This window comes from Mus caroli, chromosome 13 (genome assembly GCF_900094665.2).
Source record: "Mus caroli chromosome 13, CAROLI_EIJ_v1.1, whole genome shotgun sequence".
Lineage (NCBI taxonomy): Eukaryota > Metazoa > Chordata > Mammalia > Rodentia > Muridae > Mus > Mus caroli.
The window spans coordinates 70,496,895-70,523,850 of NC_034582.1; the positions used below are offsets into that span (position 1 = coordinate 70,496,895).

Sequence of the window (26,956 nt, forward strand, 5' to 3'; positions counted from 1 at the left end):
CAGTACTTGCTGCAGGAGGCTGCCTTCAGTGTGAGACATGTGTTCCAGTACTTGCTGCAGGAGGCTGCCTTCAGTGTGAGACACGTGTTGCAGTACTTGCTGCAGGAGGCTGCCTTCAGTGTGAGACATGTGTTCCAGTACTTGCTGCAGGAGGCTGCCTTCACTGTGAGACACGTGTTCTCACCCCTACCTTCCTATGATAAGTGCTGAATTCACATTTTTTAATTTATTCTCACATTCTCATACACATTCGTGGACCACCTCTCCAGCTGTTAATGAGAGTGATGGTCAGGAAGACTTTAGAGAAGTCCTTTGGGAGATGAATTTGAAGGGTTGCAGGACTTGGTTGGTGAGGGAAGAGGGAAATCCTTTTTCTACCTGAGCTTTCATAGCATGAGCAAAGGCAAACAGGTGTGGCATGGCTCTCCTCAAGGAGCTGCTTGCTCGTCTGCAAATCTCTGTGGAAGTCTGAACTTTGAAAAGCTTTCCCCTTCAGTTTTCTTCCTTACAGCCGGATTCATTATAAGAATACATACACAAACATACACACACACACACACACACAGACTTTCTCGGGAGAAGTTTTGTTTGTTTGTTGAGACAGGGCTTCTCTTTGTAGCCCTGGCTGTCCTGGAACTCACTCTGTAGACCAGGCTGGTCTCCAACTCAGAAATCCTCCTGTCTTTGCCTCCTAAGTGCTGGATTAAAGGCGTGCGCCACCACTGCCCGGCAGGAGATTTATAACTCATCAGCTTCTGGGTAAGACTTCTGATGGGAGGAATCCATGTATGCAGACGAATGTCTTTCAAACATATTTGCAAATCATTCTGATTAATACAAAACAGTTCTGCATGGGGAGATGGCTCAGTGGGTAAAGTCTGTGCTGTGCAAGCATGAGGACCTAAATTCAGATCTCTGGTGTCCACATAAAAAACAGGTGTTGCAGTGTACAGTGTACATCCCTAGAAGACAGAGGTAGTAGTACCTTGAGTCTCCATGCTCCAGTTTTAGTGAGAAACACTATCTCAAAAAAAAAAAAAATTGGAAAGTGATAGAGGAAGATATTCCATGTAGACCTCTGGCTTCTCTGGTCACAAATATGGGCACTTAAGCAATCATATATGCACATATCATACACACACACAAACACACACACACACTCATTAGTACACACCAAGACAAAACATTTCACTTGAAGCCTTAAGACTTATGGATATGCACATTCATGAAGCTGAAACAAAAGTTCCACTGCCTGGGATTTATTTTGCCCTAATTTCATCTGTACACCGTAATTTTGTTTTTTGTTTGTTTGTTTTCTTCTCTCATTTAAAAACAATCCTGTAAATAATTAAAAAGAAATGTTCTAAAGAGGCTGGAGACATGACTCACTCAGGAGCACTGTGCTCTGGCAGAGTTCCTGGGTTTGGTTTATAGTAACTACTTGACAGCTAACAGCCATCTGTACCACCAGTTCCAGGGGCTCTTCTGATGCCCTCTTTTGGTCTCTGCAGGCACCAGGCACACACATGGTACACAGACAAACATGCAGACAAAATACCCCCATACTAAACAAATAAAAATAAATAGAAGGAAATTTAAAATAGTAAAAAGAATCCTGGCCAAAGTCTACTGAACTAATGCTATTATCTTCCAGCAGGTTACAATCAATGGCTTTCAGACACTGCAGGAGAGCATCATCTATTTTAACCTACGAGTCAGTCATGTGGTCAGATTTGCATTTTAACATTCTTTGCCAATGGCTGCTTTAACAGAATTACCAGGATTTAAATGATATGGAAGAGGTCAGTGGGAAGAGTAGAGGGGGATCAAGGATAGCTCTGTGTTTATTGTTTGAGAATCTGGTTGGATGGAAAGGAATGAAAACAAGTAGGTGATTGTTTGGGTCGTGCCGTGTAGGAGCTGTTTAGGTGGCTTCCCATTACCTCTTCCAGCCGCCTTCTGTCAGAGCACCAGCACCAGAAGTTTGTACTAAAAGGGTATTCAAAAGGCAACTCTCTTCTAGTAAAAGGAGAGAGAGAGTTTTAGAGAGAATTCTGAAATGAAATGTAATTTACAGACTGTTTTTCATCTGTGGAAGATATTTTGTTAGCCATGAATACTTAAATAAGCCCTGCCACTAAGAACAGCAGCAGACTGGAGGGGCTGTGTGTACTAACTCAGTGGCAGGATACACCATAGCATTATAGCTCTACAACACGGCAGTGACCAAATACAGTGATGTCCTTCTATCAGATTACTATAGTATTCAGGCAAAAGGCACTATCGTGTGGTTTTCATATGATAAATGTATTAGAAACCAAACACAGTGATAACTGCAGAAGTTCCAATACTGGTTCCCTTTGGTAGGGTAAGGCAGTCTCAGAGGAGGAACCCCAATTCACTGCAGACATGCTGGTGACTTCACAGATGTGAAGCCTTGTAATTCAAACTGCGTTATTTCTAGAAGTAAATATGTAAATTATGGTTTGCCTTCTTATTACTAATTATAAATGTAAATTTTTTATCATCATGGGTTAAATGAAAAAGGAAAAAAAAAAAACCTAGAACATATTTCTGTAGATGCCTCCCAAAAGGCAATTTGTTATCTGTATTTTCTAAGTGTGCCATAAACAAATAAAAAAGAAATTTTTAGAGATGTCAGGCTTGATATGAAAATCTAGGCAAAAAAATGAATATTAAAGTATTTTTTTAAAGTTGACAAAGGGATTGGAAAAGGCAGGTCTTGAGACTTTATCTGTGGTTAGACACAGCTGAGTATTGTACTCCTTGGGAACTTGATAGAGCTGCCTCGTCATCTATCTGTGAGGAAAGCCCTCTGTCTGCTCTCTCCCCAGGCAGAGTGCTAGCTTTATCAAAGGTGTGGGAGGAGAGGAGTGTGCCTTCCAAGTTAAGACATAGGGGCAATGGTATTGGGAGGGGTACTGAGGGGTACCAGGGGCATTCTATCTGGAAAAGACTGATTAGGGAGTAAACTGCAGCAGTTGGTTAGATTTGAAGAGCTGGTGATAGTTAGGTTAACAAAACTCAACTCAATAGAAAACTGATTAAGAGCTAAATTGTGTCTACTCCATCCACTAGAAGCTCCCAGTAAGCCACCCCAGAGAAGAGTAGTTGGGGATATTTCAAAAGCCTTCAGTGTTTTGTCAGGGACAATAGAAATAGTAGCCATATTATTGAAGGCAGCAATACTCGGCTAACCTAACCGATACTGAGCACTTTCTTAAAGCTCAGGTGGACACCTGTTGTTTTCTCAGTCCAAGTGTTGGTAATTCACTAAAGTCTGTCTTCAAAGATGAGAATGGGAAGTCACATTGCCGTTGAACAATGACCGCGTGCAGTGCTGACTTGTTTGTCACAGGTGTCTGAAAGTTCTGTATTTGGTGTGAAGATGCTCAGGTCCTTGCAGTTTTGTTTCTTGGTTTTTAGGGAGGGTTGTGTTCTGTGTCCTTCTTAAAGAACGTGAAGAAAGTAGATTACAAATGCCAGATTAACATTGAAGAAACTCTTAGCATTTTACAGTGAATGACACTTTTTTTTTCTTAAAGCTTTCAAAATATTTAAACTGAATGAGTCATGAAGGGCAAGTTTCATATTGATAGCCTAAAATCTAATTTATTTTTATGCCTCCTTTATTGTTTCTGATTGAGAAATGAAGTGAATGAACATTTTAGAGCTGTGTAAAGCAAGACAAGAGTAAGTATGAAACAGGAGTAACATGAAACAGTGAAACAGTCTGGGCCAGTGGACATCAATTCTGGTGGATTTCCCCTAGTCTTTTGGGGTTTTTTGGTTTGTTCTCATTCTCACACATATATTTTTAAAAGGTTCAGAGGCATCTGAAAATGGTGTTGCATGTCTGTAATCCCAGCACTTGGAAGTGATGGCAGGAAGACCAGAAGTTCAAATCCAGCCTCAGCACCATAGTGAGTTTGACATTAGACTGAGTCACATGAGACCTCATTTTTAAAAACCAAAACAAATGCTTAAATAAAGCTTTATAATTGCAGAGTCAGTGTATTTATTGATTACTTTTAAAATATTCTATATTTAAAGCTATATTAGGATCATTTTTCAATATTAAAGGTTATATTGAAGTAACTGCCTAACATTTTATTGTTTTAATATCTATCATTTAGCTATTCTATGATTATTTACAGTTATTATTACATAATAATGCATAATATTATTGCATAATAACAGTAGAGGGAACATTTCTAGGATTTTCTTTTCACCTCTGTTTCCTCAGGATAGATTCAGAGATGTGTAATATACTAGGTCAGGAAGTAGGAGTGACTTTCAGTAATGCCTCTAGAAGGATGCTATTTTCTGTTCCCACAGCTCTTTGAAAGTATGTCTCAGGAGCTGATTCCCCTGGCCAATATTGAATTCATGCTTTGTTTTGTTTTTTATTATTATTTCAAAGTAATCATTTGATAATGTTTAAAAACTAACAGTGTGGGATAGAGAGATAGCTAGGACCTGGGTTTAGTTTCCAGTACCCACATCAGATGGCTCATGACTGCCTAGAACTCCAGGGAATCCAACATCCTCTTCTAGCTCCTGCAGGCACTACACCCAGAGACACACACATATACACATAGATACAAATAAAATAAATCTTTTTAAAAACTGACAATGTGACCTGCTTAATGATCCCTGGCATATGCTAGATACTGTAGTATTTTAAGATGCCATGAAGTAGCAGATGTTTTTGTGTCCCCATTTGGTATTGTCAGGAGTGGTTTTTGGTTTCTTTCTTTTCCTCTTTTCTTTTCTTTTCTTTTCTTTTCTTTTCTTTTTATTACTCATGTTTCTCCCCAACATAGTGGGATAGTCTTTATGTTCATAACTGATGATAATTTTTAAGATAATTATCTTATTTCAGTAATTGTAAAATAAGTATGGTATTCATGTAGCCTTTTACATATTTTATTGTTTTGGCATTTTTGCATATCATTTTTATAGTCTTAAATTTTAACATGCTTATGTTTCTGCAATCTCCTTTTGATGGCTGTCTCCTGTAAAGGAATATTATAGACTTTTAAGCTAGTAATGTCTTCCCCCTACCCACATGCCATCACACTATTGGCTATTGATGAGTTATTGGCTATTGGTGAGGTCACATAATTTACTATTTCATACAGCACTGTTGTCCTGGAGTGATTGCTTAGTGGGTGGTGGTGGTGCTACTTTCTAGAAGTATATGACTATCTAGAGAATAATCACCGAAGCATTTCATAGTATGCATTCTACACATCCATTATTGCTCTACTACTACATGTGTATTCATCTTTTCTTTGACAGCATCTCTTCCTCTGTGTAGAGACATCGGCTTAATGGTTCTCGTAATAGGCCAGCCATTATCATCCCTAGCCATCTTTCAACCCTATATTTCTTAAAGTTATAAATCAACTTATCTGGAGGTTTGACAGGTTTTATTTACATCTTCTATATTACATCAGACCTACCAAGGCTCTTTAGAAATCTGAACTATGATCTCTCATTTAATACTTGATGTTTTATATCAGTAGCTGTGAAATTAGAAATAGTTTTTATTCCTTTAGAGGTTTTAGAAAATTAGCACATCAATTTGAGTTATGAAAATTAAATAGAAATACATTTTATAGACTTGTGTATGTATTTTCTACCTCAGGAATTATTTTCAGAGGAGGTATTTGGGCAAAGGTCTATAAAAATTCAAATACTACAGGTTTCACTCATCTTGTAGGACTGTGTAGGACTTGTGTAGACACAAGAAGTTTGAAAAACAAAAAAAGGAAAGGCTAACTGGTCAACCACCTTTTAAAACTATCTATTAAAGAGGGGGAACCATGGGTAGCCACTAGAGAGTCCCAGATGCCAGGGACCCAAGAGGTTCCCAGGACCCAATTGGGAGAACATTAGCCAAAATACCCAACAAAGGGGAGATAGAACCTGTAAAGACCAGGTCCAGTGGATAGGCATGGCCCCCAGTTGAGAGATGGGGCCACCCACCCACCTCAAAAATATTAATCCAGAATTCCTCCTGTCAAAAGGAAATGCAGGGACAAAAAGTGGAGCAGAAACAGAAGGAAAGGACATCCAGAGACTGCCCCACCTAGGGACCCATCCCATCTGTTGACAACAAACCCAGACATTATTGCTGATGCCAAGAAGTGCTTACTGACAGGAGCTTGGTATAGCTGTCCCCCAAGAGGCTCTGCCAGAGCCAGATCAACACAGCCAAACATTGGACTGAGCACGGGGACCCCAGTGGAGAAGTTAGGGCAAGGACTATAGGAGCTGAAGGGGTTTGCAACCTCATAGACAGAAAAACAATATCAACCAACCAGACGCCCCAAATCTCTCAGGGACTAAACCATCAACCAAAGAGTACACAGGGGATTCTCATGACTCTAGCTGGACATGTAGCAGAGGATTTGCCTTATCTGGCATCACTGGGAGGGGAGCCCCTTGGTCCTGTGGAGGCTCGATGCCCCAGCATAGGGGAACGCAAGGGTGCTGAGGCAGGAGTGAGTGTATGGGAGAGCACCCTCAGAGAAACAGGGAGGAGGGAAGAGGGAATAGGGGGCTTGTGGAGGGGAAATTGGGAAGGGGGATAACATTTGAAATGTAAATAAATTAAATAACCAATAAGAATAATAATTATAATTAAATAACTGGTCAACATTATTTTTTTACATTTGTTTAAAATAATTTTTTTTAAGGCCAACTGGTCAAGCTGTTTCCAGAAATTAAGTCAGGGAGAGGAGAGAAAGGGATGGGAAAATATGGACAACCAATAGACTCTATTACAGGACCAGTGACAATGTTGGAATCAGAGGTATATGCCACCACATGCACCAGGCTAACTAAAGATTTATTTTTTTAAAAAGTCTAAATAGCTTTAAAAAGAAAAATGTATTGAGATTAATTGATAGTGGAATGCAGAATTAAGAGCTGGTCACTCTTCCATTTCACTTTGGAAATAACCTTCCAAACAGTTGTTTAGATTCGTGAGTATGCAAGTTTTCATGGTGATGTTGATTGAACTGGGCTGAAGCCATGCATTTTGCAAAATCTCGGGCCTAGGCCAGCTGTTCTGTTGATTTTCAGGGCAGCTCCTACCCGTCAGGTCTGTCTCTTCACTAGATTTACACCACTGCTTATGACTGCCAGGCACAAACCTAGGTCTGCCAGCTTTTGCCTGCAGTTCCTCCAGGCATGGTGTGGCTTTCCTCAGGACCGCAGACGAGCAGGAGGAGAGAAAACTCACAGGGATTTGGAACTTACTGTTCACACATAACATTTTTTTTTCCTCGTAGAACTAAGATTTGAGCTTTGTTTCAGAAAACAAACTTTTTTTTTTTTTAAGACAAATTTCAGCTTTATAATTGACCAGGATAATGTCTCCCTGAGTTCTTTTAGTGTGTCCTTCCCAGCCCTTTAACTATCTCCCTGGGTCTTCTAAGTTGTGTTTTTTAGGAGGTTGGGATGTGTTTTCAAATGGAACTTGAGGACAAGAGTTCTGCATTTTAGTAAAGAAATATATGTATGGAGAGAGAGAAGAGAGACGTGTATAATGTAAATCTAAGTACCACAAACCCAAGAAGCCACTTTGCCTATGTTTTCAGGCTAAATATAACCTAGAAGAGATCAGAAGCTTTCTCATCCTGACATTCATACCCTCCTGTCTGTGTTTTCTCTGGCGAGTCCTAGTTTCCCAAAGAGCCTTACGTGGGCTATTTCAACTTCATTTGTTTTGTTTTGTTTTTAATCACTGGCATGTTTGATTGATTGTTTGTTTGTTTGTATAAATCTGCAAATATTTATGAGGCATGGTCAATGTCCCAAACATAAACAAAAATAAATGAGACCACAGCCCTTGATTTTCAACAACTCAGTCTGGTGGGGGAGAATGACATAAATCAGAACCCAGGGTTGAACTTAGTAAAGAAGCAGTAAAGGGTGTGGGGGTTGTGAGGACCCAGAAGAGGGGCAACCAGCCCACCTCACTAGAGCCGGCTGAGCTTCCTTACAGAGAGAAGGTCCTGAGCTGAGTCATAAATGAAAGAAATGTTACCACAAGATAAACAAGAAGTAGAGACTCAGCCCAGTGTTTTCTGATGGCCAGTGCTGCCTCTTGAGATGAAGGGCACAATGGCGAGTGAGGCCCAGTTCAGTTGCTGTGGTAGCAGAGAACTCTGGATGCCTATAACTGGATGCCTATAAATGCACTTCAATTCCCACTCATGGATAGCTAGATTAAAAAAACAAAAAAATCAATGGTGTATGGAACTGTTGCGTTCAGACTGGCATTGGAGGATATTTGACTTAAAACCTGAGTGATTTAGGGGTAAGAGCTGAATGATTTAAGGATATGACTGAGAAGGGATCAAAAAAAAAAAAAAAGCTGAAAGACAAAGGACATTGTCAAAGGCATGAGGGGATCTTAAACAAAGCAGGGGGGGATAGATGAGAATGCATATTTAAGAAATAATTGGGGAATAGAAGACAAACATGTGATGGGTTCAAGCTGGGACATCAAGGGTGGTTTGAGAAGGAGAGGGGTGGACACTTAAGTCTTCAGGAAGGCAGGGGCCTCAGAGGATACTGTAGTGTTCTGGGAGATGACTCAGGGATGTGAAGACAGTTTAGTTCTTTTCTATGTCAGCATCCATTCTATGTAATGTATTCAGATTTTTTAAATGCTTTCTAAAATAAGAATGATGAGAATTGCTGAACTCACTAGGAGGTTTTACTTTTTGCTCCTCAGGACTCCATATGTGTAGTCTAGCCATGACTGCATTTTGAACATATTACATAGATTTTTCCCATGGCTCTCTCACCTTTTCTTCCAAAACTGCTTTCAGCATTTGGCTCAATTTTACATTTATTTTTTAAATATAAATTTTATTTTCTCATACTCCTTAAAGCCACATAGCTTTCCCTGTATATCTCTAATTATCTATTATTTGCATCTTTTCCTTGCAACTGCCCAACCCATCTTCTTTCCTTTCCTGGAAATAGCCAGCTACTAACCAGCTTACTCCCAGCCACCTGGCGTCTTCTAAGTGAGTTTAGCCATCAAGCTGCAAAGTGAGTCATAACAGAACTCACTTTGAAGCCCTTTTTTAGCTTGTGAAACCAACAGTGGTCAATTGTATTTAAAATTCATGCCCAGCTTGTTAGTGGGTTCAGTTATATTAAGGTACTCAGTGTCACTTCCAGGATGAAAGACAGCTGGAAGCAAGGACAAGAGGGAGCTGGCAGGGGACTCATATGTCTGCACACATTCAGGCAGTTTTTTTCCTCTCAGACAGAATGCCATGTCATCATTCTTTCTCACATTCCTCACATTTAATATGTCTATGAGTCCTACTTCCTGTTGTCACAGAATACATCAATTCCCAATTCTCTGTCTCCTGCTCTTTGCCTCTACCATTATACTCCTAGAAAGATCTCACTCAGTTTTATTTAACAGTATACCATCAAGATTCAAGCAGTACTCAGCACTCACTAAATGTTTGTGGAACAAATGAATGAAACTGTAGTTTTCCAAATAATACCAGTTGTAAATATTATAATCAGTGTTTCCTCTAGAGTGGTGACAAGTTGAAAAGAACTCAGTATAAGGGTGAGGATATCAAGCTAGGAAGTCATTTTTTTTCTAGTCAGTCTCTACCCCACCAAAACAGCAACAGTAGCAAAGGCATAACTGAGTATTGCACTGCTATACATTTTAACCCTGAACTACTTCCAAAATATTCTGGGTCTATGTAAGATACGTGGAGACTAAGAAAGAAAGCTGGTCTCTTTTCTTTTCTCTTCTTTGGCATACATCTTGTTATGGAAGAAATCAAAGAAACAAGTGGATTTATATTATCCTGCATTATTTATGTTAATTGCTACATGATATGACTTTTTTGGGTAACTTCCAGTATTTTTCTTTATGCCAGTTGCACTTGACATTTTACACCACTCTCGTTAACAAAAGTATCTGTCATGAACCTTCAGAGGTTTTTAGCATGTATTAGAAACTCTTAGCCTCTGCCCTTAAATTTCCCTTGTGTTTCTATATTTAATTTTTTTCTATTGCCATTAAAGGATATCTACTTCTTACTTCTGACCCCACGTTGGTTTGTACATCTGGTTTGTTCTGAGGCCATTTTCTTTTCCTCCCCAAAACCTATCGTGTTATACCTAGAGCCATAAGTAGCAGCTCTCATTTGTGTTGTGGCTTTCAGGTTGAGGTTTCTATTTTCTATTCTGATTCTGGGTTATCCTCCTCCAGGACTGTGGGATATGTATAGTGCATGCTTTCTAAACCATTTCCTAGATTCTTAGGAAATCAGAATCATCAGAAGTCTGGGAAGAATTTGAAAGCAATGGAGAATTCTAATGCTTAGATGCTTATGGCAAGTTTCACCTAGATCTAAGCTTAGTGTACAGTTTACACACTCCAGAGCTGAGTGGTAAGTATACCAGTCAGATGATACTAAGAGACATGCTGGCTTTTGAGATTCTGCAGAGGTGGAAGAGAAAGACTTTTAGGTCATACTAATTGGAAAATGACTTTTTGGTTCAAAAGATCTACAGCCAAGAGAGTCGTTTTGTTTAACCTGGCATTTCCCAAACTTACTTGATGGTAGAATCCCCATTTTAAATAAAACTTTTCAGCATACTTTGGAAATACTGGTGGAAAGAAAGCAGACACCAGTTCTAGTTCTGCCCGAGACATTAATCAACATTTTTACTCACTCAGCAAATACATATCGAGTGACTACTTTGTGCTCTGCACCATTCAAGATACTGGCAGTACATTCACAAGCACACAAAGGCGTCTGTCTTTGCACAGCTTATATTCTAGAGGGGGAAGAAATACCATAAACATAATATGTTAGTATTACAAGGTAATGAGTGTTTCAGACAGCCATGGAGCAGAGAAAGTGGTCTGAGAGTATAGGGGTAGCAATTTTAAACATGAATATAACCTTGGACAGCTTACTGAGCCTCTTTGTCTCTAACTTATAAAACGAAGAATTTGAAAAATGATCTGGGCTCCCCTGGTCCTGTGGTTCAACTGAACAACCCCAAGAACTTCCATATCAAACTTTGTTACTGCTGGCTCATAACTGTCTGATAACGCCTTTCAGTCACTGCAGAAGAAAAGTTAGGTATTAATGCTTATAATTACCACCAAAGAAGAGCACTGCCATTTACGTCTTTTGTGATATTCACAAAGCAAAACACTTAAATAAATAAAAAAGCCTTACTAGATTTCTTTTTAATCTAGCATATGCTTTGATCCTATATGGGGCTCAGGTACCAAACACTTTTAAGCAGATACCAGTGTACATGAGTTTCAGCAGTGTATGCTTGTACTTCTGCCCTAGATCCTTAAGATAGCAGGCCTGTGACTGATGATGAAATGACCTTTCAGACAGTACTTTATTGCCACATGCCTGAGCCTGTATCTGAATAATTAGAAGCTTTGACTTAAGACACAGTGGAATACAGCGCCCATGTTAATTATAAATGTCTGAAAGTTTCCTGAAACCTTTTCTTTGTAGCTTTTTATCGAAAACAGACTGCACTTGGAGAGGAAGGTTGTGGATTGTAGACCTAAGCCTTTGTTGTTTAGTTTCTTGGTTTTGGAATGAAAATTAACAACCACTTTTCCAATTATATGGATATGGTGATACACTTCTCTATCCTTCATACTAAATAAGAAACTGAAATCACACAAAATTTCATACTTTCTAAATAACATTTTATTCTCAAGGTGCAAATTAGATGCAGTTTATTTATGTATGCGTATCTAACTATGCCCTCAAGCATGAAATGGCTACAAAGTAGCACTTAGGTCTGTGGCTGGCAAGTCTGTAGCCCATAAGCAGGAAAACTGACACTGGAAAAAGCACGTTATATATGACAGAGCAGGTGGGTGACAAAGGACATCACAACTAAACTAGGAGGACCCAGTGAAGGCCACATTTGGGAGGTCTCTGAGTCCTCCTTTAGTTCAGGGCCGATACCAAGTGCTTGAGATAAGAGTTTCAGTAAAACTGGAGATATACACAGTTCTGCTGTGACATATAGGAGTTTTGTCCCATGGTTTACTGAAAAGAGTGCCTTCTTTTCATTTTCTTAAGAACCAGCCTTCTAATTGGTGGCACACAAGAAGCAGCAGGGTGTGGGGAGGGCATGTACTGTTTGCATGGACTTAGGATCAGCCTTGAGGACTGGGCTAACTATCATGGGAAATCAGGTCTGAGTCCGAGTTTAGACACAATCTTACAATCCCTTGGTGAGAGAAGAACTTCTCTTTTTTTTTTTTTTTTTTTTTTTTTTTCTTTTTTTTAAGACAGAGTTTTCTCTATGTCGCCCTGCTATCTTAGAACTCTGTATAGACCAGGCTGGCCTCGAACTCAGAAATCCGCCTGCCTCTGCCTCCCGAGTGCTGGGATTAAAGGCGTGCGCCACCACGCCCGGCTGAACTTCTCAATTTTAATTTTAAGTATTTTAATCTTTTCATCTAGTCAGGGACTAGAGTCTTTAAAGACTCATGATCTATTTGAAAATTGTAGCTGAACGCATTAAGTTTTGTCACTTCCAATCAGAGAAAGAAAAGGAAATAAATGTGAGTAAGCCATAATATACATTCTGTGGCTCATATAGTCTTGCTTATCTTTTCTGCTTTGTAGTTTTCTCATCAGAAGTTCTAAGATTGAAATGAGGGTACAAAGTAAAGTGACTCTTTTTGTTTGAAATCGATACTTTATTTTTTTAAAGACAATTTTCTTTTCTATAGAAATCAGTGAAATCTGAATTCTGAATTCTGTTTTAAAACTACAACTTGCCAGTTTTTAAACCAAAGTTTCTGACTAGGCAGTTCTTGGTTACTGAGGCTGTGCATTGTACTTTATCTGTCAGTATCTCTGGCTTCCCACTAGATATCAGTAATATCTTTCCAGACCTCTTAGAAAGGTAGCCAAATCAACCCTTGTTCCATTTCATGGTGGCTCACAACCATCTGTAATAGAATATGATCCTCTATTCTGGTATGCATGAAAACAGAACACTTATATACACGAAATAAATAAATCATTTAAAAGATATATAAGTTAAAATCTAATAAATAGGACAAATCTTCTATACTCTCAGAAAAGTGGTATTGTATTTCCAAGTCAGAGATACACCAAAGAGAAACCTTAAGCTACACACGTCCTGACATGGCAATGAGGCTTCAGCCACTATGAAAGTCTTCCTAACAGTCAGGTTCTGCAAACCAAGATAGAGAGTTAGAATTGAGAGTAGATAAAAGTTAGGACTCATGGTTGAGGAGGATTTCATTCAGAGGTTCAGACCTTCCCAACCTTTCACTTCCTCTCCCAGGCCTTAAGTGGAGGCTTTAGGCTGTGGTGTTTGTATGTCAGCAAGACCCTGCTCCTCTCAGGGAAAAGAAACAAATGAACACTGCATCAGTATGTGCATATACCAGCATAAAGGTGGGACTTAAGTACTTCTGTGTTCAGTACTAGCATCCTTGCCTCTTGCTTTCCCCAGAAATACAGGATTGAGATGGAGTGAGTGTGTGTGTGAGTGTGTGAGTGTGTGTGTGTGTGTGTGTGTGTGTGTGTGTGTGTGCACGCCACCGAGGGATGGTAAGTAGCTCAATAAGTATCTACAAACATAATAAATTAAGATGGGTTCACAAAGGTACTGCATTTTGGAAATATGAGAAAATTAGAGAAACTATAGCCCCCTCAAGACATATTTCTAGAGTAAAAGATAAATATGGAGACTTGGTTCTTCAGGAATTAGAACTAAAGAGGCCAATACCATTGGAATTTACCATTTAATTAGAATTTTAATACATACCTATATGGGTTATCTGATACACAACAGCCTTTCTGGCTCTAGACAAATCTTTTTTTGTTTTTTTTGAGGCAGGGTTTCTTTGTATAGCTCTGGCTGTTCTGGAACCCACTTTGTAGACCAAGCTGACCTCAAACTCAGAAATTCGCCTGCCTCTGCCTCCCAAGTGTTGGGATTAAAGGCGTGCACCACCACTGCCTGACTTAGACAAATCTGAGAAGACATGCTTCCCGGGCTTCTTCAAGTTTGTATTTCTTGAACAGTTATTTATTACCTGACTACCATTGCCAGACAGCAGACATCAATCTATTCTTAGCTTTCTTTCCTTCTTCTGGGAGTTGAAGAAGGTAGCTCTAACTTTCCTACTTTATTGAGCTTCTCTACATGGCTTGAGTCAGCATGTCCTCTTCACAGGCTGGGATGGCACAGGGATGCATTCACTAGCACATCTATGGGTGTGCCATGTGTGTAGAGCCAGTGTCCTCCCTGCTTTGTATTCTTCCAGAAACAATGGAGAGGGCTCAATACTATGAGCCGCATGGGTATTGCAAAACATGATGTCCCTTTTCCCTCATCTACCATGTTACTAGATCCAGTTGTTTGGGGACTAGAAGGCGTTGGTTCATGTTTTACATGCCTATATATCTTTATTCTTAACCATCACTTAACACAGTGGCAGCCTTGTAAATCAAAGATAAGAAAAGCTTTAGGTTCTGAGAAAGGAGGAGCAATTGATAGAAGATTCTAATTCCTTGACACAGTTTCTGAGCTCTTACCATAAATAAACAGGAAGGCTATCTGATTGAGAGCCTGGTGTCAAAAGAAACCCATGCTGATAGGCATTCTATTCTCACCTAGCAGGGAAACAAGAACTTGAGCAAGGCCTCAGAAAACTCTCTAGCTAAATGTCTGTAATCCCAACACTTGGGCAATAGAAGCAGGAAGATTAGGAGTTCAAGGTCTGCATCAACTTATATAAGTTAAAGACCAGCCTAGCTATCTGAGACCCTGTCTCAAAAACAAATAGAAAAGCATGTCTGCTCATGTAAGAGTGTTGCCCAGGGCCTAGCTTGGGAGGGACTTGTTGACCCTGTTGCATAAATATGACACTGAATAAGGGATGATTCCCATGACAGGAACATCAAGATATGTCCCAACTACACTTTTGCCTTGTATTACTAGTTATTTTTCAAAAGTACTATTCAAAAATAGTAATAATTAAAATATGAAATGTGTTTATGTTAGGATAGCAAAAGATTAGACTGTGGAATATATGTCCATTATATTATCTAGAAGCTATTCAGCAGGGTTCATATGAACAGGAGTGATTACCCACATTTATAGGTGGAAAGGAAGCAAATTGTGAGGAGTTATAGGTATGTTTGCCATGTTGCTTGACACTATTTGGTCATTTACATGCATATGTATAAAAGGTTATAACAGGGATCACTTGAACAACCAGCAAGGCAGAACTGCATAAACACCGAAGTATTTTTCTCTTTCCCACCTTTCAGCTTATGAAAATTCCCAAAAATGATTCCTTCAATGAAGTCCACAACTTTAACTTCTACTTGTCAAACGTGGGAAGAGATAATCCTCAGGGCAGCTTTGACTGCATCCAGCAAACACTCTCTAGGTGAGTACTGCCTAAGATGTACTAAGTACTGCTTGTTCTTAGTTACCGAAATGCGTAGTAACTAGTTGTTTGATGTTAATTGAATTTAACTACACAGCTCATTTATTTAAACATATTAGCCACGTATCATGTACTAGAAAATATGTGTGTCACTGGCGTATATATAGTCAGAAAAGTTACAGAATTCAAAAATACTACAAAATGAGTTTTTAATTTAAAATCAATTTTGAAGATTTTTTTCCAGCATTCATTGTATTTAAGAAAAGGTGTCTTATATAGTACTCAAGGTATTGTGTAAAAGTAAGGTGGAAAATATGCATCCTGCATGCTGTCCTTCTGCTCCTGCTGCTCTAGAAGGTCTTTTTTTTTGGGGGGGGGGGGGAGGCGGGGTTTCAAGACAGGGTTTCTCTGCGTAGCCCTGGCCATCCCGGAACTTATTCTATAGACCTGACTGGCTTTGAACTCAGAGATCTGCCTCCCCTGACTCCCAAGTGCTATAATTAGAGGCATGTGCCACCACCGCCTAGCAAGACTTCTTTTAGTTTTATTGCACAGGCTGCTAGATACTAGACATTAATTGCAATAAAAATGTAAGAAAAAAATTGAAGACAAAATAAAAGAAAGGCAAAAGACTAGATACCTCCGTAGGTGCCATGACTCCCTCACCTACTTTGACTCAGGAATCAATGAGCCATTTGCTTGCTTGTGGGGTTGTTTGTGATGAAGTGGAAGCCCTTGAGTAGGAGTTTAATAGCCAGTTCCCCATGTATAAGGCTTTGACGCTGGGGCAAAGTACTAACACCCATCTCTGTCAGTGGCTCATGAGTCTGTAAGAACTGCTGTTGGAAGGAGAGCTGAAACAGGAACTACTTTCCTGGAAGTTCCAAGTTACTATTTCCACCTAGCTTAAACTCCCTGAGGATATATTGGTGTTGCTTTTAAATAATCTCCCCTAAAACACTGGTATGAACTGTATATGTTACAGATTATATAGCCTTTTATGCTCCATTCATTTCCATATCTACTGGCTACATGTGGTTATATATTCAATCACACTAAGATTTACAGTCTCAAAACCCACATGTGCTTACCACAGTGGACATCACCGATAAAGGATATTTCTATCATTGCAGGAAGTTCCCTGAGGAACACTGAATAGATTGTAGAATAACCAACTCTAAGGGTCTCTCTTTAACAGGCGACTTATCCACTAACTATGTTAGTTTGTGGCTGGGCAAAAGGAGAACCGAGTCCTCAAAACTTGCACCCAATGCTCCTTATACAGCAGAGGTACCAGTGCTGATTATGTGCCATCACCTGAGAGACTTTTGTTTTCAGGGTGTTAAATTTCAGTTTACATCTATACCACATTCTTTTATAAAGTACCCTGGAATATACCGAAGGAATTGAATTGAACTCTGTCCCCTGAGGAATCTTAAAATTTTTCTTTTATATCACTTCATAACCATATGTTATATAGTAACAAGTAATACATATTTGGCTCAATGGTTAAAAATGTTGTGTCAGTAAACCTTAAAAAACCTTGAGTTTCATCTCCAGGGCCCTTCTAGTTGGAGAAGGAAACGGACTCCAAGTATGTTTCTGACTTACACACACACCATAGCACCCATCCACCTGCAAGCACACACCCACAAATTTTAATGTAAAACATATTTAAATAGGTAATATGGTTTCATTCTTATATACACTGTATATTTATTTGTATTATACTTACTTAAGAAAAGAATTTAAAGATTGTTATGTACAAAACTGTCCAATACAGCAAGAAAAGAGAAACAAACAAACAAACAAAAGGTGAGAAAATTCAGGCAAATCCATTAGTGTCTCTTTCCGCCAGCAAACAAAAGCACTAAAATGTTTAGTTCTCAACTGGGTATGGTGGCACACACCATTGATCCTATCACTCAGAAGCAGGAACAGGCTGACCCCAGTGACTTCCAGGACAGCCAAGGATTTGTAGAGAGACCCTATCTCAGAACAAAACCAAAGCCTTTTAGATATCAGTCTGGTAAGTAAGTTACCTGTAATCTGGATCCATCATTTCTAGTCTTGACTTATAATAGCGCCGTGTCTTCAAAGGCCCCACCCAGCTTTCTCAGCACAGCCTGTGCTCACAATAGAAAGTGGATATTCAGCAAATGTTAACTGGTCTCCTTTGCTATCTGTCTCCACCTTCAAAACTTCTCGCATATAAAATGGCAGAAATCTCAAATTGTCCAAAGATTCCTTAAATGTACTTATACACAAGCTCACTGAAAATAAATAGTTGGGGACATATAGTAATGCCTACTCACCTGTGGGAACAGTGATCCAGGCCAGAGAGCAACAAAGCAAGCAACTGTAACACGTGCTGGACTCTTCCCAGTGTCAACTAAGTTAAAAGGCACAATAAGGAATCTGGAGCGGAGCCTACAGCCTACACAGATAGAAGCACAGCTTAACTTGCACGTGAAATCTATACATCACCATTGCTCCTTCTTACCGAGTATGTGTCTCTTAGTAAGAAATAGTGATGCTGCAACAGACTCCCTGATGCCAGACTTTCACTTCATTAAGTGTGTTCTTTCTCCGGTAGTTATACCTCCCTCTTGGTCCTCTCTGATTGGTTTATCAGTATTCAAAAATTCTCAAGTCTCCCTTATTTAAAAAAAATATATAGCAAGCAAGATACAAAACCATCTCTCCTTTGATGCACTTCTCCACCCAAAGTCTGGCTTCAGTACCCCCATTTCATTATAAGTGACACCTTAAGTGGGCAGTGCCTTTCCTTGCCCCTAAAGCCAGTGCTAACTTCTGAGTGTCTTATAACTCTCAGCTCTGGGCTTCTTTCCCACACTGCTCACCACCTCTGCTTGTGAAGCACTGTCCTTATAGCTTCCACAGTACACAGTACTTCCAGGCATTCTTGGCTGCACCACATACGTCTCCATCCTTTCTTCCTGTTTGTGTTAACTGCTGCCCTCTCTATCCTGCCACCTGGCCCTTTGTTACTGCAGTAGATGGGTCTCTATCCCTAGTAACCTGGATATGATCTTTACTTTGCCTTTCTCCCTCTTCCTCTCTTCCATGTCTAATCACTGGTCAAACCCCATCAGTTTTGCCTCCTCCAGATCTCAGGAGTAAGCTTGCTTGTCTGTGTTCTGACTACTGTGCTCTTGTTCAAACCCCTAACTGGTCTCACATGCTTACCCTTGCATTCCCCTTCTTCCGAGTCTATTCTCCATTTATCTTGATCTTTCTCCAACACAGCTGAGCTATTTCTCTGTTTTCATTCTCTTGGTCCCTTCAGAATCCATAGCATGGCCCCCAAGCCCTGCATCATACACTTTTGTTCTGTCTTCAACCTCATGTCCAATTACCCTGCCAGAGAATATCAGTTATTTGAGGATTGTTAACTTATTTTAGCTGCTGCTTGTAGGGTAATATTCTTGTTTGCCTCTCTTGTGAAAATGAAAGTCATATCTAACAAAGCCACTATCTTGCCTGACAGCTCTGGAGCCTCCCAGCTCAATTGCCTGGGATTTATACAAGATAAAATTACAGTGTGTGCAACAAATGATTCCTATCAGATGACGCGAGAAAGAATGACCCAGGCAGAGGAGGAATCCCGTAATCGAAGCACAAAAGTTATCAAACCCGGTGGACCATATGTAGGTTTGTATAGATGTATTTCTCCATCACACTGGTTGACTGGACTAACTCAAGATGACTGTAGGTAAATACTGGTAATACTAAGAATGAAAACACAGAAATTAATTTTCAGGCCATTTTATGGTCCAAAAAAGGTCATTTTCCCCCTTTAGGCTGCTGGTAAATTAAAGAACATATTTTAAAGTTTTATGACTTTTATAATTCTTGAACCTTCCATTGGCTGTTTATTATTATTTTGCAGTACTGAGGTCTGGTCATACTACATGAGGTTGGATCTTTTGTGTTTTCTTTGTCATTGGATGATATAAGTTCAGTGATAGACAGTGTGGTTCCTCTTTGTACTTTTATAAAGCTATTTTTATATCAAAATCTATTAAACAAACAAGCTGATAACCTCATTATTACATATTTTGCTTGTGTTTTCAGAGAATTATTATACAATAATAAGTTTTTATTATAAAAGTATAAAATGTGCTTATGGTAAAGCAACAGGATGATGATTTAATTAAGACCCTGACCCACCCCCATCATCTTTATCATCAGCTCACTCAGATACGTGCATCAGATGGAAGGGAAGTTAGACCAGATCAGCAAGATGAGTGTCTCTTTTATGAGCAGTGTCTTGAACCTTTAATAAGTCAGTTCACAGTGATTAACAAGAACAGAATGCTAGAGAGAACAGAAGCTATTCAAGTCTCTGGTCACTTTTGTAACTCAAGGCACTGTAGTCCAAATAAGGAGTGGATATGAATTTGGAAATGTAAATGTTTCCAAGCACAGTTTCTTACAGACCCATATCCCTTAGCTGACACCTTCCTGGCTTTGGTGTGGCTGCTCTGGTTTTGCTTTGCTGATGTAGCCATGCTCCATGGTGCCTTTAACAAGTGTCTCTAGAACAAAGCCAACTCTCCTGGGACTTGGAGCTCAGCTTAGATACATTTAGTTTGGTTTAACAACAATTCGTGGCTTCCCCAGGCATCTGTACCCATAGGACCTAGCACCCTGATTAGTTACCAACAATGACTTTTTTTTCTTCCCTTTCCTGTGGAGTGAAGTAACAAATCTCAGCCCTCTATCCTTCTCCTTTCTCCTTCCTCCTTATTAAATAACTTAATTAGCTGACCATATTAACAGGCTCGATCTCAAATTATTTTTCAATCCATAAGATCTTTTGCCACTTAACATTTGAACTATAAAGTATAAATTATCTATCAACTGTTTTTAAAAGTGTTGCTTTAATCTAATATCATTTTATAAGCAATGATATTAGATTAAATGTAGAAAATACTCAAATCATCAAAATGATTTTCCCCCTAATATAACTAGCTGCAAACTCTTACCTAGATTTATTCTAAAGCTTGAAAATCAGTAAAGACTCCTATACTTTACCACTGATTGTCCTCTGTGTTGGTGATATGTTTTGTTAGTGTGGAGACTAAGTACAATTTATTTACAGCTTATATAACTGGCTAAGAAGGTGGGTGGGCTGGGTTGCTTACTTGCTTTGAAGAATCTCACCCTGTAGTCCAGGGTACCCTGAAATTTACTAATGTCAGACAGGCTGGTTTTCAATTTGCAAACCTCCTACCTGCCTCAGCATCGTGAAAGAGAAGATTGCATGAGCCCCCACACTCAGTTCATATAACAAACATTTCAACATCCATAATCTCTCCGACTATGCACGTTCTAATGGTACCAGGTATTTTAGAGTTCCCAAGTTTTCTTATAGGGATTGTCATTTCCATATATCTTAGGGGTAACCCAATCTATGTTTATCAAAGATTGAATCTGAACAAAATTCTCTCTCAGCCTCATCAGCGCCCCACATTATCTCTGCCATCCTCAAGTGCCTCTTCATTCTTTTCCTCCCAGCTCTGTCCTCCACCCACTCACTCTCACTGTACAGTGCTCTTCTCTGATCTGAAATCCTGCCATGAACCTCCTCAGCCATTTTTCTCCAAATCACTTAACCCCAACTCCTTTTAATGTTCCTTAATATGGCCGGCATCGCAACCTTTAAAATGTTTGTGGTGAAATCCCTGGACTGCTTCTAGTTTCCCACCTCAGAGTTTAAAACCAAATAGTGTTGTTAGTCAAAGCTAGATGAACTCTAGGGGACCATTGGATTTTCTGCTGTTTACTTTGAGTTTTACTCTCCCTGGCTATGTTGCACTTGAGGTTTGCTATTGTCTGTTCTTTACCACTTGATCCTTTCCTGCTGGGCAGCTCAAATTGTATTTTCTTACTTTTTATAATGCCTGGCTTATTCAGCTCTTTAAAATGTTAATGAATCAACCTATAGTGCTAATATTACTCAGTACTTATTGGGTGCTCATTATGTACAAGGTGTATGTTAGTACTGTGTATGTAGTTCCTCATATGACTCTCATGATTACTCTGTGAAATAGGTTGTAACCATTTTACACATTTTACACATCAAATTGTTGGGCTCAAAATTAATGATAATGAGCATGTCCTCATGATCAAATTTTATTCTCATTCATAAACAGCAGGAATTACCAGTTTAGCTCATAATTTGAGTATACCGTGTAAAACAATACCAAATGCTTACCTATGACAGCCTAGGTACCTGCAGACTTGCAGAACAAGGTTCCTTTCAATGGTATGAGCCTGGGTGGAGGCAGACAAGAGTCATGCTGGTCTTGCTGTGGTGTGGTGCGGTGTGGTGTGGCATAGTGCCAGGCTGGGCCTCTGCCAGCTGAACTAGGCCTCAAGCCAAGCTTAAGGATGAAGTTTGCTCTGCTAGGAGTCTAGGGGTCATCTGGCCTAGTTTCCTGGGCTGCAAGCTTCTGAAACTCTCCTGTGGGAAACAAAAAGCAAACCCTGTTTGCAGAGGAACCAGGAAAATGCTTTTACTTGGACAACATGATAGTTACTTCTTCCACTCTAGTCCTGAATGTTTCTGTCTATAGTGAACATATTCCATAAGAAAACGTTACTAATCCCCACCACTTTGTTTCCTAATAGGTCAAATCCACCTCTTGGCTTCTACCTAACTTCTGGAATTTTGTTGAATTACAAATCTTTGTATATATTGATACTCACATGGGTGTACAAAATAACCCAGCAGATCTGATATTGGTGATTCTTTTCCCAATTTCCCCACTAACTTTACTTTTGATAAGTTAGCATATGTAGAGTATCTGAACTAGAGAACATCTAATATCTGTTCTGGCATTGTTGTGCCTGAGATATATAGATATATAGATATAGATATATAGATATAGATATTCTGTGTGTGTGTGTGTGTGTGTGTGTGTATAATAAACCTTTGAAAAAGTACCACAGGTGCCAAATGGTGCAAGCAGAAGCTACTGCATAGATTAGTTATTTAGACAGAGTTGAAGCCATCCTTGCTTCTCTGCTGATAGTGTCCATAAAGGATGGTTTCCTTGCTCCTGTCGTTCTGATGGCCCAAATTAACATTTCCTTTCACATTGTTGACTCACAGCCACTGCTGAAGGATAAATAACTTTGCCATCTAGTACTAAATGGAGGAACTAGAGATGAACTCATAAACTGTGCGTCAGATATAACCCCAGTTTAGCCAACCCTGTTGGTACCAAGTACTGCCGCGGTATATAAAGGAGCCTGGGGAATTGATTAGCAGTTGGGTTTGGGAAGAGAATTAACTTTTCCCACAGGGCCTTTCTGAGGCAAATATTAAAAATAAAAATACAACTGCTCTGACTCCTTTGAACTTACCATCTTCCCACTTTACTTTTTCTTTAGCATCTCAATTCTATTAATGTTTATGGCACTAAGTGTTCTTCATCTGTAGCATCTCTTTCATTAATCTTGGGGTCTCCTTCCTGATTGAATAGGCACAAAAGGTTTAGAGGGACAGTAAGCAAATGATGTTTAAATGTAAATCAGTGCCAGTGTTATTGGGTTTTTAGTTCATTCAACCATTTGAAAGAGATAGTCACCCAACTACCAGCCATCTGAAGGAATAGTGACGTTGGTGTATTGGGAGCAGGTACCAGAAAACCCACCACTAGGCCTCAGTTAAGACTCAGCCTTCTCCCTCATCAGAATCCAATTTGTAAATCAAATATCACACTCCCTTTCCTCTTCAGGGCTAAATGAGCCTCTTTATTTTCCTGTGCCTGCTTCTCAAGGGGACAAGAAAACGTAGCAACCTCTGAGGCCCATTTTGAGACCAAGGATCTGAAGCAGACCAAATAGAAGAAGACTGCTGGATCAGCTCTTCTGGAGCTGGCCTGAGTCCTGCCTCAATGACAGCTTTGTTGGGAAAAAAAAGTTAAGCAGGTTCTTTCTTGCAGCAACTGGCAAATAGGAGGAAAGTGTGGCATTTAGAGTATTTCCTAAGTTATCATGACACTGACCTTATTTCTTCTCCAGAAATTTTTGTTGAACAATCAAAGAATGTGATGTTAATACTGTGACAGCTGAGAAATGATAGACCATAAGGTTTGCATTTAGTGATGTTCATGTGTCCTCGCCTGCTTGGACTGGCAGTGTGGGAAAGTACAGACTGTGTTCACTCCTGCCCTTCTGCTTGCTGTCACTCACAGTCATGAGTACTGACTCATTCTGCTGGTGGAAAGCAGCCATAGCCCTGCCCTCACAGAGCTTACAGACCAACATGAAACAACAGGAAAGCATTAGGCATTTATTCGTAAAACCTTTCCACCAAGACGTACAAGTAAAATTTGGGCATGATCACAGACCTTCCCACCATTCTAAAATAAGCATTTTACTATTTTGAGCATCTCCCACTGAAAACCCCAGATTTCTCTACTGTGAAATAAAGATAAGACTCACCTTGAAAAATTACTGACATGAAGCCCTTAGTATACAGAGCCGTTCCACCACCACACCATAATCAGTGCATGATAAATATTAGTCCATCTGATATTGATCTAGCATACCCTAAATTATGAAATATGGAGAAAACAGCTATCAGTCTATCTTTTAAACTTTACATAATTAAATTTAACTAGTTCTCTTATCACTAGACAGTATTCCTTAGTGTTATATTTCTTCACTCTACAGTAATTTCAATTGATATTTGCCATCACTTATGTCCCAATTGGTGACGTATATCAGCTGACAGTTTCCTAGGAATGAGGTAGACTGATACCAAAGTTCTATCTGGGCCCAGCCTGGACAGAAACGCTAATGAGCAGGGTTCCTGAAGCTTACCTTCGGACATAGCTCATGAGACTTGCTTTTACTTTTTTACTCATCGGTCATTTCTACTTTTTTAGTCTTAGTACTACTACAGTCACTGTTTGATGTGTCATTTCCAGTCCTCCCCCCGCCCCTTACTTAACCAGAGGGAATGGAGTTGAGTATAAGGTGTAGTAAAAAAGTGAAAAGATTCTACTTCGGAAATTATATAGGGATCTTATCCTGCTTTCTGTCCTTTACCAAGGAACAGTTACTGGAGGCAAATAGGATACTCTATCTAGATAGATTTGAATAGAGAGTTCACTAGGTCACTTCTGTTTTCTAGAAGTTGACAGCTGCCATCTGTTAGTATTCTGCCCAGGCAGAAAGTGTTGCTGTCTCTCTATCTGACCTGTCAATATAGTTTATAAAGACGGATCTACTTGTCTTCTGAGAGTACGTGTGTTTAGTTGGTTTGATTTTACTTCTAAAATGTGTTATTGCCTACTAAGAAGAACCATCTGGAGTGTGCCTGGTAGATGTTGGTTCTACTCCCTGTGATGTCTGTATCTATGAATTATTACAGTAATGCCCTGGCTTAGGCAAGTGTGTCTCCTTATGAAGTCTAACATGCATTTCTTCATGTTATTGTGAGACAATATTGAGTCCCTGTTTCTCTTCACATCTGCTCTGTACATGTATATTTAAGTACTGTAAGTAATGCAGGACAACATTAAAATTATTTTTACCTTTCATCAAAGAATCACCAATGAAAATTTTTCTATTCTCTTGTTTGTATCACTAATTATTGTCCATGTGTAGCTAAATGCCAAAAGCACATCATATTTATTTTAAGAAATGATCCTATTAAAAATTCCTACTCCATATTGTAGGCAACTTCATTAGAATACTTCTGTATGTTTCTAAAGAAACTCTAAAGAGTAAAAATTGAAACAAAAAGACAAAATGACCTATTTTTTTTCTAGAAAAAAAGTTACATAAATTGGGTTATGGAAGCTTCAATGCTCATTATATTACAGCACATAGATTTGTAATCATGTCTTTTCCACTGGACTTTAGGGAAAAGAGTGCAAATTCGTAAAGCTCCTCAAGCCATCTCGGACACAGTGCCTGAGAGGAAAAGGTCAACGCCCATGAACCCTGCAAATACAATTCGAAAGATGCATAGTGGCACCAGTATCTCTCAGAGGCCGTACAGGGACAGGGTCATCCATTTACTGGCACTAAAAGCCTACAAGAAACCTGAGCTGCTTGCTCGACTGCAGAAAGATGGTGTCAATCAAAAAGACAAGAACTCCTTGGGAGCAATTCTGCAACAGGTGAGGACAACTCGGAGAATATCTGAGTACCTTCTGATGAGGTTCACTTGAGCACTTGTTGAGGGGCTGTGGACATAGATTAACTGATACAGTACTTCCCTAGTGTGCTTGAAAACCCTGGGTTTGATCCCTAGTGCCTCATAAACAGAACATGCCTACAATAGCACTCCAGAGATGGAGGCATGAGAATCCCCACAAGTTCAGGATTCTCCTTAGCTACAGAGTAAGTTATAGCCTCTGTAGGCTCCTTTCTTAAAAACAACAAATCCTCTGCCTGTTCTTGTTAATATTGTCACTACTTTCTAGATGGGCAATCTTCATGTAGAAATATAAGTTTTGAATATTATTAAATTAAAACATCTTGGGTTGTTTTATTTTTAAGATGGGGCTTGGTGAACCTATTGCCTTAGCCTCCTGAGTGCTGATAGTGTTGCTATGTGCCACTATGTCATCTATGTGCCACTATGTCATCTATATGCCACTATGTCATCTATGTGCCACCATGTCATCTAACAGTTTCTTTAAAAACTGGTTGAAATGTGAGCATTTTTCTCATTTGGCTAAAACCAATTTTGTCCAAAATTTCGCTGGGAACTGGGGAAGTTTTTTGTTGCTTGCTTTAGTTTTACACTACCTCACGTATCACCTAAGTTTAACTGGTGCATAGAGGCAAAGTCTGCCATCTTCTGTTAATCATCAGTTGGCATTAAGGCCTAGTAAATCATTTAGAATCCATCATGACTTCCATATTCTTTTTCTTTTTTAAGATTTATTTATTTATTTTATGTATATGAGTACACTGTAGCCACCATGTGGTTGCTGGGATTTGAACTCAGGACCTGTGGAAGAGCAGTCAGTGCCCTTAACCGCTGAGTCATCTCTCCAGCGACTTCCATATTCTTTGAAGCCCTTATTACTTCTTAATTTTTGACCATTGTATGTGACAAGACCAGTCAGTTGTTTTGCTTTAAGGGATATGAGAATTTCAGGATAGATATGATCAGTTACCCTGTAATCACAAGGTGCACTGTGAAGTAGGTGTTGGTTTTCATTAAAGAAACATTAAATAGTAATTTCCTATATTTTTTGTATTTACTTCAAGTAGTAAGTGTAAATTATCATTCAGATCTATCATAAATGTATTTGCTCTGTTATTTTTTTCTAAAAAATAATGACATTTCCAAAATTCTAAAATTTCATCATTTTTAAAAATTATATATCTTCTCTGATACTAAAGAAGCAACAGTTTTAAGTCTATTTCATTCATTAT

The 26,956-nt window shown here is 39.2% G+C and overlaps 1 protein-coding gene across 1 annotated transcript in view; it reads left to right on the forward strand.

Moving 5' to 3' along the window:
* The window catches only part of Ell2 (elongation factor for RNA polymerase II 2), a 65,365-nt gene that overhangs the window by 23,510 nt on the left and 14,899 nt on the right, over positions 1 to 26,956 (forward strand). Inside the window, exons 3-5 of the mRNA XM_021180245.2 lie at positions 15,396 to 15,517; positions 19,029 to 19,192; positions 25,427 to 25,686. Of these exons, the coding sequence (XP_021035904.1) occupies positions 15,396 to 15,517; positions 19,029 to 19,192; positions 25,427 to 25,686 (546 nt within the window). The remainder of the gene's footprint in view (positions 1 to 15,395; positions 15,518 to 19,028; positions 19,193 to 25,426; positions 25,687 to 26,956) is intronic.